The sequence below is a fragment of the Paraphaeosphaeria sporulosa genome (assembly GCF_001642045.1).
Source record: "Paraphaeosphaeria sporulosa strain AP3s5-JAC2a unplaced genomic scaffold CC84scaffold_2, whole genome shotgun sequence".
In the NCBI taxonomy this organism is placed as follows: Eukaryota; Fungi; Ascomycota; class Dothideomycetes; order Pleosporales; family Didymosphaeriaceae; genus Paraphaeosphaeria; species Paraphaeosphaeria sporulosa.
The window spans coordinates 4,563,124-4,578,061 of NW_017253361.1; the positions used below are offsets into that span (position 1 = coordinate 4,563,124).

Consider the following 14,938-nt stretch of genomic DNA (forward strand, 5'->3'; position numbering starts at 1 on the left):
ATCCAGGTCAAAGTCAAAGTCCAGCCCCCGGTCGATTTGACATACATCGAGGATTTCAAGAAGTGGCGTTCTGCTTCCGAGAATGCCAATGGATCCAAAGCATGGGATCCAAGTGAAGTGGCCGGAGGACACTGGGAACGGGACTTCATTCTACTATTCATTCAGGACATGGAGAATTAGGAATTTGAGCGGGATAAACTGTACCCGGACTATACAATCAGATTTCATAAGAAGTTCAGGAGGGGTCTGAGGATGCTCCGGAAGCAGATCGATAAGAGGAACGTCAGCTGGGGCAATGATGGTCAGCTGGCATTTAATGGGACTTTGGTGCTTGATGTAGCGCAGCGGCACATTATACGCGGTGCTTGGGACGAAGTGCGTCGGTGGAACCGATTATACTACGAAAACTATGGAACTCCGAAGTTGCAGAAGATGATTCTGGCCCTTCCACACTCAGCTTGATAATGGCGCTGCCAATTCACCGCTTTCTTTTCATTTCTTCTTTGGTTTTTTGTGTGGCCCGATCATGAATGAGTTTCGCACGAAAAGATCCAATGCTGTACTAATTCAACTGGTTTCTCTACTGTCTACCCCGTGCACTCTTTTATACGCAAATCTTTGACGTGGCTGTGTCCGGAGAGTAACACTTAGTCTTCTTTCACAGAAGAAAGGCAAGATCACAGCCACTGCTTATTTCCGAATTGAGAGATGAAGTCGCCCGCGTTGCCATTCTCGATGCTTGCGTTCGCAATGACCGGCCTCATAAGCGCCACGCTCTGCTCGGGTGTACTTGGTCCCTTGAAATCCGGCGCATACTTGGACAGAAACTCGCCAAAGACTGCTGCGACCTTTTGCAGCTGTTCAGGAGTTGCTGCAAAAAAGCCATCAGTGAATCGATCAACGACATCAAGACAAGAGCTCCACATACCCTTATCATCATACCCTACATCCACTATCCCCGGCGCAAGTCCCAAGAACAGAATTCCATCTTTCTTAAATTGCGCGCTGAACTTGGCAATAACCATGTTGAGTGCGGCTTTGCTGGTCGAGTAGAGGGGTGCAAGCAGCATGTCCCATGTGCGCGTCGTCTCAACGTCTGAGTAACCGCTCGTGATGGCGATCACCTTTTTGGCCTGGCCTTTCTGGATGAGCGGGACAAAGAGGTTGAAGAGGTGGACGTTGCCGATGACGTTGACGTCGAAGAGATCTCGCATCTCCTTGGTTATTTGATCCGGCTGGGCCCCACTGTTGGTGTCAACTTTGTTCGAGTGGAACAATGGCCATGCTTACAGGTCGCCAATGGGATCGTATTGGTCGAATTGGGAGATGAGGCCTGCATTGGCGATGATGTAGTCCAAGCTACCACCAGTGATTTTTGCAGTTGCCGAAACCGCATTCTAATGATTATCTCAGTTTTGATCTTGAGTGCAGTCAAATCGAGCTTACTTGAAGGGCGGCATAATCTGTAACATCGGCAGCGATGATGTGGATGTTGGAACGGCCTTTCAGATCCGGGTCTTCGGAAAGCTTCTTGTTGGTTGCATCTTTGTTGCGAACAAGTCCAACTACGATGTTGTTTGCGTCGCTCGAGTATTGCCGCAGGAATTCGTACTAAGACATTAATGATTCCGCCTTTCTGTGGGAGATAGGGTATGAACTTACTCCGATTCCCCTCGAGACTCCTGTGATAAGGTAGGAAGGCATGGTGTTGATGAATCAAAGCTGTAGAAGTCTTAAGATGCGTATATGAGTTTGTGATGTTGCAGTGGAGTTATTGCATCCTTATATACCTCTGCCGTCTTAAGGCCTACGGCGATGCTTCGTCGCAACGTCCGAGTTGAATCGGCACTGTACTGCCTGGTTGGCGTTTTGCACAATTCTCATCCATTCTCGTCCCTAGGAATAACGTTATCTCCAGTATGTCAGCGGATGATTGCCACTTGATTATTCAATACTTGCCTTCTCGTAGGTAGGGACATACAAAGCTCGGCAAAAGTGTTCTTCCGTTGCAAAGGCTGGTAGTCAAGAGCGTGGCCAATGAGTACCTTTGTCCGGATCGGCTAAGCCTCGTCGAGTTAGACTTCGAGTACTGCTTACTCGAGAGTTGCCCAAAAGTTGATCTGCAGCTAGACCTGCATGACTAGCGCCATGGCACCCTTCCTCTTTGTAACTGTGTGTCATCCTCGTGTTTTATGTTGGCGACCACACTTGCCCAAATCCCCAGATTCCATCCACCCTGCATCTACAATCCGGACGTACGCGCACCATCGTCGGTTGAGTGGATAAAGCACCGAACCGGAAAGAATGACAAATCCAATAAGTCACACAACGGGCTACAGATACGCGGCTCCCATTTGCGCTCATCCCAAGTCTTCGAAGCCGGATACGGAAGGAAAAGAACGCGGTCTGCAATTATCGTGGCCATTTGGCAGTCAGCATAGACGTGCGATCGTAAGCAAGGGTCCTGTGGGTATTGATACGGTCCATGTTCGCGAGATCCTCCACACTTCAAGCGAAGACATCCAAAGGCATAGCCATTTAACGCAAGGCTCGTTCGATAGTATGCTGATCAATTTATTTCGACCCTTTTGGGCCGACTGACTTGCTCTAGAATCGGAATGGCAGGTGCTAGAACTGGCGATACCACTGGTCCCTGCGGTGAAGGTTGAAGTGGAGAACCAAGATCGATTCCAGTATTGTAAGTCTCACTGGCAAGCCACATTAGGAATGGTTGCATCATTCCTGGATCCTGTCAACCATCATCTGCATGAGGTGGCTCGCAGTATCGCATGCGAACATGCCACCGGGCGATGGGCCATTGAAGACTAACAAAATTAGTCCAGCATACCGCATCAAAAGCACTTGCCATTCTCGGCCATGAGCCCAAAGCATTAGGAAACGTGCTGATCAGGATTGCCCTAGCCAGCAATACGAGCTCCGCCAAAGCAGTGCGCGAATGTATTCTGGCGTACTCCGCACTGCATCGCCATGGCATCCACCCACAAGCTGTGGAGAGCAAGATTGCTGGACTCAATGCTTTGAAAGTTGCATCATTCACAGAACCGAATGGAATCGACAATTTGGAGGCGATACAGCACGTTGCCGCAGGAATGCTGCTGTTGTCGTTCGAGGCAAGTCTCTCTCTGTACAATATTTTAGCTCGACCACTCAGACTAAGACATTAGGTAGATCCACCTATCAATCTGCACTTCAGACGACTGGACGAAGTACCTATGCGGAGTCAAAAACATCATCAGAGCTGCCGGCCTGGATACGCTCGACCAAGACCAAGACCTCGCGATCTTGCTGGATTGGGTGTACTACCAGGATGTCCTCGCTCGCTTCAGTTTGCGACATTGGTATAGACAATATGGGAAGCCAGCTCTGAACCTGATCACGGTCACTTGCACGCCTGCCGACACAACTCTACATATGACGGATTGGATCGACCAGGTAAGACCAAGATATCTCTCCGCCACCGGCCAGAGTGTTAATTTATGAATTGTGCAGAGCATGCGTAGGAAGTCAGCCAATTTGAATCTCATCAGCTTACTGTCTGAGCTCTGCGATGCGGTACCAAAACCTCTTTGCGGCTTACCCTACTCTGAGGTCGACGAACGGAAGCGCTTCCTCGAGATCCTCGAATGGAAGATCAGAAATCTCGAACCGTCACCCGTGGCTTACGACCACGAAAGATCGCCTTTGATAATGGAACTGTACAAGCTGGCCATGCTGGTGTACCTCCATCGAGTGACCGCCGGTCAGCTCAAACAAACAGTGAACATGCAATTCCAAATTGATCGGGCATTCGAGATACTATTGCAGCTCGGCTCGTGTGAGCGGCAATTTCCCGTTTTCGTGTTTGGCTGCGAAGCGAGAACCGATGCACAGAGAGCAATCATATTGGATACCATGTCACGCACCGAGAGCTCGGTGTCTTCGCGTTCGTTGAACCATGCTCGACTCTTGCTTCAAGCTATCTGGGCACAAGATGATTTAGCGGAGGGCAAGACTCTGTACTGGAAAAAGATAAGTTATGTGATCAGTTGCTGTACAATACCGCCTTCATTTACCTAGAAATTTCACGCACGATCAATGCCTGATACCCGGACAGTCATGGAGTGCTCCCAACGCCGGGACCACAGCGCGCACCTAATCTTGCGCTAACTCACACTATGATACATCTATGGAATTGCAACCTTGTAACCTATCCCGGATGTTCAGATGTTGGCGCGGGATATAACTCTCGACTTACTGGTCGTGTCAACCATGTGACTCGACCATATGTCAGTGCTTGATTTCCTTGACCCTGATGTTGTCAATCACCACACACACACACACACACACACACACACACACACACACACACACACAAAGTGTATCAAAGAAATCGTTGGTATCGTCCACGTTAAAGCAAGGTAGTTCTCCTCCAGTCCATCGTCGTACCTCAACGTCGCAACAAGGCACAAGCCCACACCGAATACCAAGTTGAAACCAAGGCGGATATACGTAGCGACGCGGCGCTGGGAAGTCGCAGCCTAGGGCTATCGCCTTGCAGAAATCCAGAATACGATCCACCTTGAAATTACTAGCCTTGGCCAAGTACCTCGTTGAGAGCTTGTCATACATGGCGCAGGCATCGTGAAGATGAGGACGAATGGAAGATTTGTCGTGCTTCTGAGAATTTACGCAACATGCAACGATGAGATTATTACTTCAGCTATCCTGAGCATTCAGCTCGTTCTGGATGCGCATCGCCTCCTGCTCCCAAAAATCAGCCATCTGCTCCGCGCCGCGTGCGCCGCCAAACTGAGCTTGACCCTCCCCCATATCGCCCTCCACCAGATCCATCAAGCGATTGTAGCAGCCTTTGTTCCTCGGATTGCTGAAATGTCCGTACGGGTTCTCCGGAAGGAGCCATGCGCCGCATAGGTAGCAGAAGTGAGACTTGCACTGGAAACATGTCATGTGGTTGCAACCGTACGACTTCTGGCAAGGAACGGAACAAGTTGGACATGGTGATGTGTTCTTCATGATGTAGTTGAGCGAAGCTTGGTCTTCTTCTGTGAGTTGATTCTTGTCGCGCGGTTCGCAGCGAACAAAGTCACCGTGCCAGGACGCCAGACAGACCTTGCAGAAAGCGAGCGTGCAGTCTTCGCACACGGCAAGGCGGTCCATGCCGGTGACGCCCACAAAGCGCTTCTCAGGTCCGGGTGCTGTTGACTGTTCCTCTGGGGGTGCCTCCACGGGCTCTTCTGCTTCCGAGTCTGATTCGTCCATCTCGCGTACGTCCTTGATCTTTGGGTATTTGTCTGTTCGCATGGCGCCTTGACACCACGAGCGCGGGCAGTAGATGATGGTAGGGTCGGCCTCGATCTTCTTCTTCCGCTTTATCTTGGCGTAGCGTTCCACCGCTTGCAAAGACAAGGGTATCTGTAGTAGCTCCTTCGGTGATAGTAGACGCTCCTTCTTCTTTCCATTAGGCATAAGCTTGCCGCAGTCTGTTGACATGCACTTGACGTTGTTGACATCTCCCTCTTCGATGCAGTTGTTGAGGTAGTCCTGGAGACATTGGACGCAGAAGACGTGGTTGCACCGCTCCATGCGGTAGCAAACGGAACCCTTCTTTGGCTCGAGGCAGACCTCGCAGTCGAACGTCTCCTTGTCGAACAGTTCCCGCTTCATGCGCTTGCTGAACTCTAGGAGCTCAGTTTTCACGCTGTCCGGAAGCGTGAGCTCTGATAACCCAAAGGCTGTCTCGGCCGCTTCCTGTAGATAGCTCACGTAGGCGAACAGCACCTGCCCGCCACTGTACTCTTCCCATAGAGAGCGCGCCTCTCTCTCCAACCTATCTACCGTGTCTGGCGGGAGCCATGAAAACGAGGCTGAAAGCTTGACTCTGGGCGGGCCTTCGGCGGGGTACTCTGCGGGAAGGTCGACCTCCAAGCGGAGAGGCGGCAGGTATGCTACCCTATGCACGTCTTGGGCGGGCTCGAAACGGACCGGCAGCGGTATGGTGGGCGCTACTGCGAGGTCGATGTGTGCAGCGAATGGTGCGTCGAGGACCAGCTCGGGGTAGATGGACTGCAGCGTCTCGAGCTCTTCGGTGCGCTCATCGTCGCCGGCGGTCGACATATGCGATAGGATCGGATGAGCGCTGGAAACCGGCTTGGCTTTTCTGTTCAACTTATTCGTATTGCGCAAAACGCACAAGTCTGCTCTATCTCAAAAGGTTGGGAGGCAAATGTCGGTGGGGCACAGGCAGGCGACCTTGGTTTGGGGCGCCGGGAGGTGTTAGGTGTCGGGTGTAGAGAGTCGGTGTGTTGTTATGGGCGCCCGCGCGTTCCAGCAGTCGGCAGCAACGGGTGCGTGCATTCTGGGTCGCGGCGGGAATCACTTTGCGGAGGTGAAGGGCGGTGGTGAAGGCTAGGCCCGGCTCGAGCCCTCCGCCACCTGATGCTATCGCCGTGCCAAGCCTCCAGGACCCCTGCTGGTTCTGCCGAGGCCACCGTCATTGCTCGTGGTCCCGAGCAGCTGCAGCATTGCACTCACCACCGCCGCCATGGACGATGCCCCGCTCGCGTCGCTGTCGTTGACGCATGTACACTATGTATGCGGTCCCTGCCCATGTGCGTCGCATGCCACGGGAACTGATATCTGGTAGAACCCCGCGGACCGCGTCTCGTACCTCTGTGCATGGCTCGCGCTCGTGCCCCAAGGGCTATGTGTCATCTATGCCACCCTGATATGGAGCAACCGCGAGATTGAGATCATGTTGATGTTTGTGGGGCAGATGGGCTGCGAGGCGCTCAATTGGTGTCTCAAACGCTTGATTAAGGAGGAGCGACCGCGGGGTACCTTCACCGAGACCCTCGCTTCAGAACGTGCACAGTTGACACGCTACAGAAATGCATGGAAAAGGCTACGGCATGCCTTCTTCGCACGCTCAATTCGTCACCTTCTTCTCCGTCACCCTGGCCCTCTTCCTCCTCTTCCGCCACGTTCCCCATCCGACCGAGACGCACACGCCTTTCAGCTTCTTCCAACGCTTCGTACTTTCGGTGCTCGCCCTGCTTTCAGCGGCGGCTGTTGCTGCCAGTCGGATATACCTGAACTACCACACCTCGAAACAGGTGCTGGTCGGCTGTCTTGCTGGTGCCGTCTGCGCTGTAGTGTGGTTTGGCTTCACGACGTATCTGCGAAGAGCTGGCTGGGTTGAGTGGGTATTGGAGACCGAATTGGCGCGTCTATTCAGGGTACGAGATTTGGTAATCCAGGAGGATCTGGTCGACTCAGGGTGGGCACGATGGGTCGAACGGAGACAGAAAAGGCAACCGTCATTCCAGGTTCAGACTAAGAAGGCCAGGTGACCGGCTATCGATGCCCTGCACTATGCACCAGGTTGGCTCGGAAGAGGCTGCATGCACATATACGCACAGCACATGCACGACTTCCGCTCTTACTCACCATGCCAAATACCACAATAAAACATTCGAATACCCAACACTCGTCACGTAAACCAATGTTTGTCAACTAAAGCACTGCTACTAAACTACGTCTAGGTACTGCGCACGGATCGGGCGATCCGGAAACAGAAACGCTACAGCATATGCCGCAAACGACGTACAGGGTGGAATTGCCGTCACAAGCCCGCCTTGGATTGCCGATTGCTGAACCAATGCCACGACGCACAAACACAGCCCTGCAAATACCAGCGACATCAACATGTATCTACAGTTGTCATTCCAAGTTACACGGGCCAGCAATGTTGACTCACATTTTGTCATATGTTACCCTCCGGCATTGGAAATTGAGATACATCAAAGTGAATACCGACCAGGCACCGAGGACACTGTACGACTGGTCAGCTGTCATTGCGCATTGTGAACACACTGGCTTACCCCCATGCGATGATGGGTTCCACCGCTGCATCGTTCCGCATCATGAAGTAAAGCACGCTTGTGATTCCCATTAGCGGACCGATGAGACCTCTCGCCGTACCCATCAAATGCCCTCCGCACAGGAACAGCATGCTTGTCAATGTTCCGATGGCTATCGTCGGGACCGGGTGGACGTCCATGTCAGGCACAGCAAAGGTCCTCCCCAGTACCAATCGATCGTCGATGGCCGTCACTGGTGCAATGAGTGCAGCGCAAGTCAGAGCAGCTATACACTTGGTCATCGCGCCTGCTTCGAGACATCGAATAGTTCTCATTATCAGCTCCGAGGTTGTCTCGCAGACGTCCAAGCTTGCCAAGGGTTTGGATTTACGATCGTCCGTGGTGACATCCTCCTCTGCGAGATCTGGAAGGCATTCCCCGAGCGCCTGCATTTCGTCTCTTGCCTTTTTCATAGCCCTCGTGCGCAACTCCAGTTCCATCATTCCGTTATCGATGCACATGTCCATCCATGCCATGTGCATGAACAGCTTGTAGGTTGACTCATGGATCGATGACTCCAGCTTCGTGAAGTCTTTTTCGTACAGAACTGTCCTGCCGATTAGCTTCAGCTTACTAACTATCAAAGGTGCTTCACTCACTGGACGACATGTTGAATGATGTACGGTGATTGTGCGAAAAGATCGGATTCGCCCGCTTAGTAGATAGTCGAGGATGAGAAATCGTCTTTCCGAGCGACCTGCTGAACAACGTTGGTTTTTGGGGAGCCGTGTGGCATTGTTTCCCTGGCCTTCCCGCGGGTTCAAGGGGGACTGGATCAGGAACCTGCTCACCGGTGAAAAAGGGTGTGATACGAGGGTGAGCATGTATAATCCTCCTGCGATATGCGTCTTTTGCAAACCATTCGTCACAGACGAAGGAACACAACTCGATGGCGCTCTTGGCATCGTCAAAGATGCAAGGCTGAGGCACTCCAAGGCATCCCCACATGTCACCCGACGCCGCATGACCTCGTATTCATCGGTGGGCTGTGCCGGCACACCTGCCAACGCGTTTTCGGCCACACTCAATTAGACGCATTACCGCATGTGTGCCTCTACGCCTCGGAGATTCACATCATCCTTCGACTCGACAACACAACGACAGTAGTTATGCCACACATGCTTCAGCTTCCTAAACAGCAACAGAATGATCATCATCGAGTACAGTTGCACAGTATACATGTTGCAAGTCGGTAAGTTTGGTTCCTTATATCGCGGTCTACGAAGCTCATGTTATACAGAGCTGATCGTGAACATGCGCTGCCCAATCCTTCGAAGGAGGGCACCGACTCACCGGCGCCTAGATGCTGTGTAGAAACTCAAGATTCCACAAGAAACGATATCGACTCGATAAGAAATAGTGGCGCGGATAAAATCTTTGGATGGAAAGAAGCCGCCATGGACGAGACGGATCCGCCCACAAAAAAAGCGCTCGGCTCACGCGATGCACACATTGCGAAGAGCTGGCCTCTTTATGTCTACCAAGATCCAGGTCTTAGGGAAACACCATATTGCGTAGAGAAGACGAGGCACGACATCGATCACGATGACCTTGGCCCTAGCCTCTACGCGCAAACTGGCCATCAGCAAGCCGTCCTTTTTCCAATCCCACTTCCGCACCCTCGAACCGCCATCATATCCGCATGCCTCCTCGTCGCTACCGTCTCCGCTTTTTACGAGGCCTCCAAACCGGATCCACCACATCACACCGGCCTCGATGGACACAACGATCGCTTCTCGTCGCGCTTGGGATTATCACAGCACATCGCATGTAGCACCGCTTCACTATTCATCTTTACAGCTGCAGCGGCGGTAGTTTACCACCTCAATGCAGTCCATCGTTTCCAGGATATATTCGTGCTGCTAGGTTTGATTTTCGGTGTCGTGACCGGCATGGCCAAGTATCGTGACTTGCGGGACGCTATGCTTAGAGCTGTGCCCTGGGGAGTGATTGCGGCGCTGGCCACGAGCATGGTCATGCATGGGGCCTGGGAATCTAGAACAGAAGTGCCGGCAAGGTTGGTGTGAGGCCATCTGCCCGACTCACGAGAGAGCCATTAATGATCAGAGAATTTTGACACTCGTTTTCACACCAGCAATGATATAATTTGGAGACTTGACCATTGGTGTGTTCCTGTATCGTAATCGGCGTCTACTTTTACTCGACGTATTGATATCCTGGCTTTCCAAACAAGGACGAGCTTGAAGCTCATGTGCAGATTGTCAGCGGGACTGTTCATGGTGAGCTGGGAGGAGATGAAAGGTACCCATGAGCGCGGCGATCGAAAACATGATTATATTGTCAAGAGAACTGAAGATCCATCGCCGCAATCTTAGCTTCCTTGGGTCGCAGGATTTGGCTGCAGGACCGAACCGCGAAGGGGAACAGGCGAGTTGACCATTTCCAAGGAATACTCGTGCGACGGTATGAGGCTAGAGATGGTGTAGGATGTGTGGAGAAAGGTGACACCTGCTGTGGGGCAAGCTGTTGCCTGCAGGTTGCGCACGCTGTACGTCGCCATGGCCCCCGAACATTTTTCGGCATGGCAACGTCGACGTGAACGGCATCGCAGGGCATCCACTACACATACGCATGCGTGTATGCTTTCAGTACCTGGAATTCGATTGGTGGATTTCTACCACCGTTGGCGTTGTGGGCTTATCGAGGTGCGGGGACAAACAGCTCCCTCTGCCGCCAGCATCACAGCCACTGAGGCTTGAACTATTTCACTGGGGCTTGAATCATTTAGTGCGCTTAGATACGGCCAATGGCCACTCTCGCAGTCTGCCACACACCTTGTTTTGGACGCTAAACAATCATCTACTTGAGGAGCTGCAACTTTTTCTCAACTTTCGAGTTTGAAACATTTCGACATGCCTATCAGCGAACACATACCGACTGTCACTTGTCAACGCTTCACACGGCCTTCTTGACCGGACACCCGAACACCAATCCCTCATCACGAAAGTTGCAACCTCAGGGATAATAATCTCTAATTGGGTCGAAATGCTCGTGTTCCAACCAATCACTTCGAGCCCCGACCCCGACACATCATGTATCACGTGATGACCGGCTTTTCGGGCAACATGCTCCTCTTGCTGTACTGCGCCTCGCTCATTCCTCACGCGGCTGTCCTCGACACGTCAGCTGCGAGCCCAACCGCGGCCCAACAAACTCGTTGGGCACAAACAATGCACTCTCCAGTGCAGATATGGACGCTGGTAACTAGCGTTGCCGTGACTGCATCAAGCATCTTGCTCGTCCCGCTCATGAGGATGAAAAGCATTGTGGCTGGTGATGCGCAGTGACGCAGCCATCAAACTCTGCCAATCATGGACGTTCTCGCCCCCACTCGAAATCCCCTCTCGCCCCTCAGGATCCCTCCTTGCCAACGCAGCCCAGGGTTTTCGGCTCCTGGCTATTTGCTGGGATAGCAAATACCGATCTCCATTGCCTCCGCTTCAGGAACTATGTACTGTGAGTGGATATTTCCAAACAGCGATGATCTTACCCGTAGCAACCCGCGCAAACAAAGCTGCGACAAAGCCGATGTTTATCTTATGTACACCGAGTCACTCGCTAAAGCCATCTCCCTAATGTATTTTCACAACCGCCTATCTTTGCATTTGTATTGCTACACTCGTTCAACATTCCTTGCCTCAGCCTCTGATTGGGCTCGTTACTGCAACACCGCCTTGCACGTCTTTCGCATCCTATGGTATTGCTCATTTCTTTTCAAAGAGGGAAAGGGAGGAGCAAGATTCCATTTCGGAAGTATTACAACACTTGTTATGGGTACGGGGAGCGTGTGTTCCCCAAGCAATGTTTTGATAAGTATATACTCATTACTTTGTCAGATCGATCTGCTCCTTCATAAGAGCGACACGAATTTAGCAAAATGTGACTCTTGGCCTTCTCATCCACGAAGCGAAAGTATCTGACGTCGATGCTTGAACATGATTGTCACGTGAGCCAATGCACCTTTCTTGCATATTACCACTGCGACGATCCTTTTTAAGTCACTCCACCAGCAAATGACACGCGCTTTCCAATGCCGGCACAACACACTCTCTATTAAAACTCTCCAATATATGAACGTTTATCTCCATGAGTCTCTAGTGCCCGGCTGTGACCGTTGAACTTCACCAATAAGCTACGAGGAAAAACTTCATCGGAGCCAAAAACCCTTGTAGCTCAAATCGTGAACACATACACAACGTCCCGGACGAGATGAACCCGCCGGTTTAGCATCTCCAACCCCTTCCTAACTATAGCATCTGACAGAGCTGAAATTGTTTGCCAGGTGTCTCCGCCATTTGCCGAGACGGCACCAGCAGGCAGCATGTTGGCAGCCGTCTTATCACCAAAACCCGCCATACCAAGATCTCCAGCAGAGATGCCGTTCGGTGACACAAATTGCATGCCGGTGCAACCTTGGTCACTATTGGCATTAAGCATCAGCTTGATATTTTGCGTTGAACATGCGCAGAACACTTACATGAAGAATGCGCACCCATTGCCGCCTTCAGCCAGCTGGTAAGATACGACTTTGTCGCCCCTATGGCGGGAATGATGAGGTTGGTGAACTGTATTTTGAAGATGGTTGATATGAGGCTGTGATGAACGGCGGATGTGATGCGTGAGGAAGTTCGGATAGATAGGAATCGAATGAGCGAAGAAGTGAACTGTTGAGTGAGGGAGTGAATGAATGTCTGGAGAGGTCGATTTACGAAGAATACAAGAATCTCTTATTGTCGCAGTTCAATCTACGTTACTATCGATCCTATTCGGACCGAGTCCTCATGGACTCCTGGGGATCGCGACAATCGTTATAATTCAGCTACTTAATTAGGAAACTCTGAATAAGCCAACTCCCCTGACGATCGCCTCACTATAGCTATATAGTTCAGTTAGAATCACAGTAATACAACTTCAGTGAACCTTCGATATTTTCCATTGCACGATACCTACGGTCCTAAAATCGTCACACTTATAGAACCATCTCTTGTTTGCTGTAGCATGACTACTGGAAAATAGAACGCCGCATTGCTACACCTGGTGATGGACCATGCTACACACAAACTCTGGACTTGGCCGGTACAAATGATTGAAATATCACCCTTTATAGAATATCTGACTCTCAGAAACTGTTAAACTGTGCCAACAGCAGGAATTCGGGAGCTTGGTGATGCGCTTTGTAGTATGATTTCGGTGATCCGTCGCGGCGTGGTCGACCAGGTACCACTGGCGTGGTATGCCACGGGTACCACTTTCGATACCCAGAAAGTAAGATCTCAAGGGCAGAACCTGAAGTTTCACCGATTTTCTCTAGCTCGTACTTGCAGGATCGCTAATGTATCTTGTATGTAGCGTGGTGTAGACATCTTGTGGTATACATTCGCGGTTTTGAGGTTGATTTTGGTCTGAATTGCGAATCGACGTACTTCCCGGCCTCAAGAGATGTTTTAGATCTTCTCGGCTAGTATTTTGATACATTTCCATAGCCTCATGAGTGAACATCGGATTGCCGTTAAGCCTTGGCGACACGCCCCGGGGCCGCGCCGCTATCGGGCGTCGGATAACAATCGTAACACCGGGTCAGCAGGCTTCAGTGTAGTCATTGTATACAGGCGGCGCAGTACCGAGACTTTTACCTTATCCATCGTACACGAAGTTAATACTCAAAAGCCTGCGTGGAGCAGAGACATAGATTGCGTCGCACCATCAGCGGTATCGGTCTAATCCCGAGCGTTCTTATCTCATTTCTGCTATAAAGACCGCGACATGGAAGCGCAATTAGGATTCCAGACTACTTAGCGAACGGGCCGGGGAGAGAGGTGAAGAAGCTAAGCTCCTATCTCCTTCGCCCTCGTCCCCTTCATCCACGTCTTCATCTTGCTCACTTTGACTAGTACCATCGTCAGGCTCTTCGACTCCCTCCTCATGCGAACTGTCATCTCTCACTTTTACTTTGACCTGTTTCACATTCTCCTCCTCCGTAAAGTCGACCTCAGGACGACCGGCTTTCTCTGCCGCCTTGATCTGCTTCAGCCGATATACGGGAAGATCCTGTTGCTTGTCGAAAGCGTCCTTCATAGCACTCCGAATCTTATATTCCGATTGCTTATACTAAGCACCATAATCCTGCAATGCGGCGCCCGCCATACTACCGTGGATACGAAACGCTTCTCTGTCCTTGGGATGAAGAGCTATCCTCACAGGACGGGGATCCAAAATTAGACCATTCAGCTTACGGATGTCGTTCAGCAGGTTCAAAGGCTTCCTATCGCACGTCTTATCACCCGGGCGCGGCTCTGCTTTCGGATCGGATGGGAACATCCCCATTCTGCGCATTTTCTGTTTGGGCTTCCTATTAGGCAACCCCTCGATGTAGGCTTGACCCTGCTCCTCGAGCCACTGTTGGTGTTTAACTTCGGCGATCTCTGCTTTGGCATCGTCGCCGTCTTCAGTATCGGCTCGAACCTTGTAGCAGCCGACTACTCTGCCTTCGATCTCGTCGACTACGATACCGGAGCCTCGATACTCCTCTTCAACAGGGTTTACATCGGAATAGAGCAGCTTCTTGGGTTTAACAGTGCCGGGAAAGTCATTTTTAGACTCGCATTGTTCAGTGTTGTTCCAAGGAACAAACCACCACGTGTCAGGGATAGGGTCTTCACGGAACTTTACGTCTTCGAAGTCCCACCCGAGGGGTTCAGGTTTTCTGCACACTGTAAGCAATAGTTTCACCTGTGCAAGGTTCCCAATTCCAGCTTACTTCCGCGAGGGCGTACTAGAAGAAGGTGCCGAAGACATGATGTGTGTAGACTAGTGCGCTTCGATCCTCTCCGTATTTATCAATACCGTCGCTGGTACGAATTGCGAATTGCGTGCAGCACGTGAACGAGTATTGTGTTTGTGTAATTGCTCTAGCCCAGCGGGGATTTTCTGTGTGGCGAGCTTGTTGCTGCATTGAACGCAACTGAAAAGGCCAAGAC

General features: G+C 51.4%; 7 protein-coding genes across 7 annotated transcripts; 3 read left to right on the top strand and 4 right to left on the bottom strand.

The window, feature by feature from the left end:
- Positions 1 to 677: 677 nt before the first annotated feature.
- On the bottom strand, positions 678 to 1,704 carry CC84DRAFT_1203231 (NAD(P)-binding protein; the record flags this gene model as incomplete). The annotated part of the gene is made up of 5 exons (XM_018181811.1): positions 678 to 871; positions 929 to 1,245; positions 1,291 to 1,397; positions 1,447 to 1,611; positions 1,663 to 1,704. The coding sequence occupies 5 exons, from the start codon at positions 1,702 to 1,704 to the stop codon at positions 678 to 680; spliced, it is 825 nt and encodes a 274-aa protein (XP_018041295.1).
- Positions 1,705 to 2,171: 467 nt separating this feature from the next.
- On the top strand, positions 2,172 to 4,090 carry CC84DRAFT_1194182 (uncharacterized protein). The gene is made up of 5 exons (XM_018181339.1): positions 2,172 to 2,560; positions 2,612 to 2,698; positions 2,839 to 3,131; positions 3,190 to 3,453; positions 3,511 to 4,090. Exons 1-5 carry the CDS (start codon positions 2,305 to 2,307, stop codon positions 4,075 to 4,077), a joined length of 1,467 nt encoding a protein of 488 aa, XP_018041296.1. The 5' UTR covers positions 2,172 to 2,304; the 3' UTR covers positions 4,078 to 4,090.
- Positions 4,091 to 4,391: 301 nt separating this feature from the next.
- On the bottom strand, positions 4,392 to 6,420 carry CC84DRAFT_1139829 (RING finger protein-like protein). The gene has a single exon (XM_018176259.1). It carries the CDS (start codon positions 6,133 to 6,135, stop codon positions 4,717 to 4,719), a length of 1,419 nt encoding a protein of 472 aa, XP_018041297.1. The 5' UTR covers positions 6,136 to 6,420; the 3' UTR covers positions 4,392 to 4,716.
- Positions 6,421 to 6,541: 121 nt separating this feature from the next.
- Positions 6,542 to 7,759, top strand: CC84DRAFT_1139833 (DOLPP1 protein). The gene is made up of 3 exons (XM_018176260.1): positions 6,542 to 6,610; positions 6,665 to 6,854; positions 6,907 to 7,759. The coding sequence occupies exons 1-3, from the start codon at positions 6,563 to 6,565 to the stop codon at positions 7,368 to 7,370; spliced, it is 702 nt and encodes a 233-aa protein (XP_018041298.1). The 5' UTR covers positions 6,542 to 6,562; the 3' UTR covers positions 7,371 to 7,759.
- Positions 7,760 to 7,773: 14 nt separating this feature from the next.
- On the bottom strand, positions 7,774 to 8,549 carry CC84DRAFT_1214211 (uncharacterized protein; the record flags this gene model as incomplete). The annotated part of the gene is made up of 3 exons (XM_018182610.1): positions 7,774 to 7,852; positions 7,902 to 8,487; positions 8,540 to 8,549. The coding sequence occupies 3 exons, from the start codon at positions 8,547 to 8,549 to the stop codon at positions 7,774 to 7,776; spliced, it is 675 nt and encodes a 224-aa protein (XP_018041299.1).
- A 345-nt stretch (positions 8,550 to 8,894) lies between these two features.
- CC84DRAFT_1256659 (uncharacterized protein) lies at positions 8,895 to 10,098 on the top strand. The gene is made up of 2 exons (XM_018184641.1): positions 8,895 to 9,132; positions 9,181 to 10,098. Exons 1-2 carry the CDS (start codon positions 9,050 to 9,052, stop codon positions 9,965 to 9,967), a joined length of 870 nt encoding a protein of 289 aa, XP_018041300.1. The 5' UTR covers positions 8,895 to 9,049; the 3' UTR covers positions 9,968 to 10,098.
- Positions 10,099 to 13,658: 3,560 nt separating this feature from the next.
- CC84DRAFT_1161745 (uncharacterized protein) lies at positions 13,659 to 14,891 on the bottom strand. Its single transcript, XM_018177826.1, has 2 exons — positions 14,719 to 14,891; positions 13,659 to 14,664 (listed from the first exon to the last, which is right to left on the bottom strand). Exons 1-2 carry the CDS (start codon positions 14,754 to 14,756, stop codon positions 14,070 to 14,072), a joined length of 633 nt encoding a protein of 210 aa, XP_018041301.1. The 5' UTR covers positions 14,757 to 14,891; the 3' UTR covers positions 13,659 to 14,069.
- Positions 14,892 to 14,938: the final 47 nt, after the last annotated feature.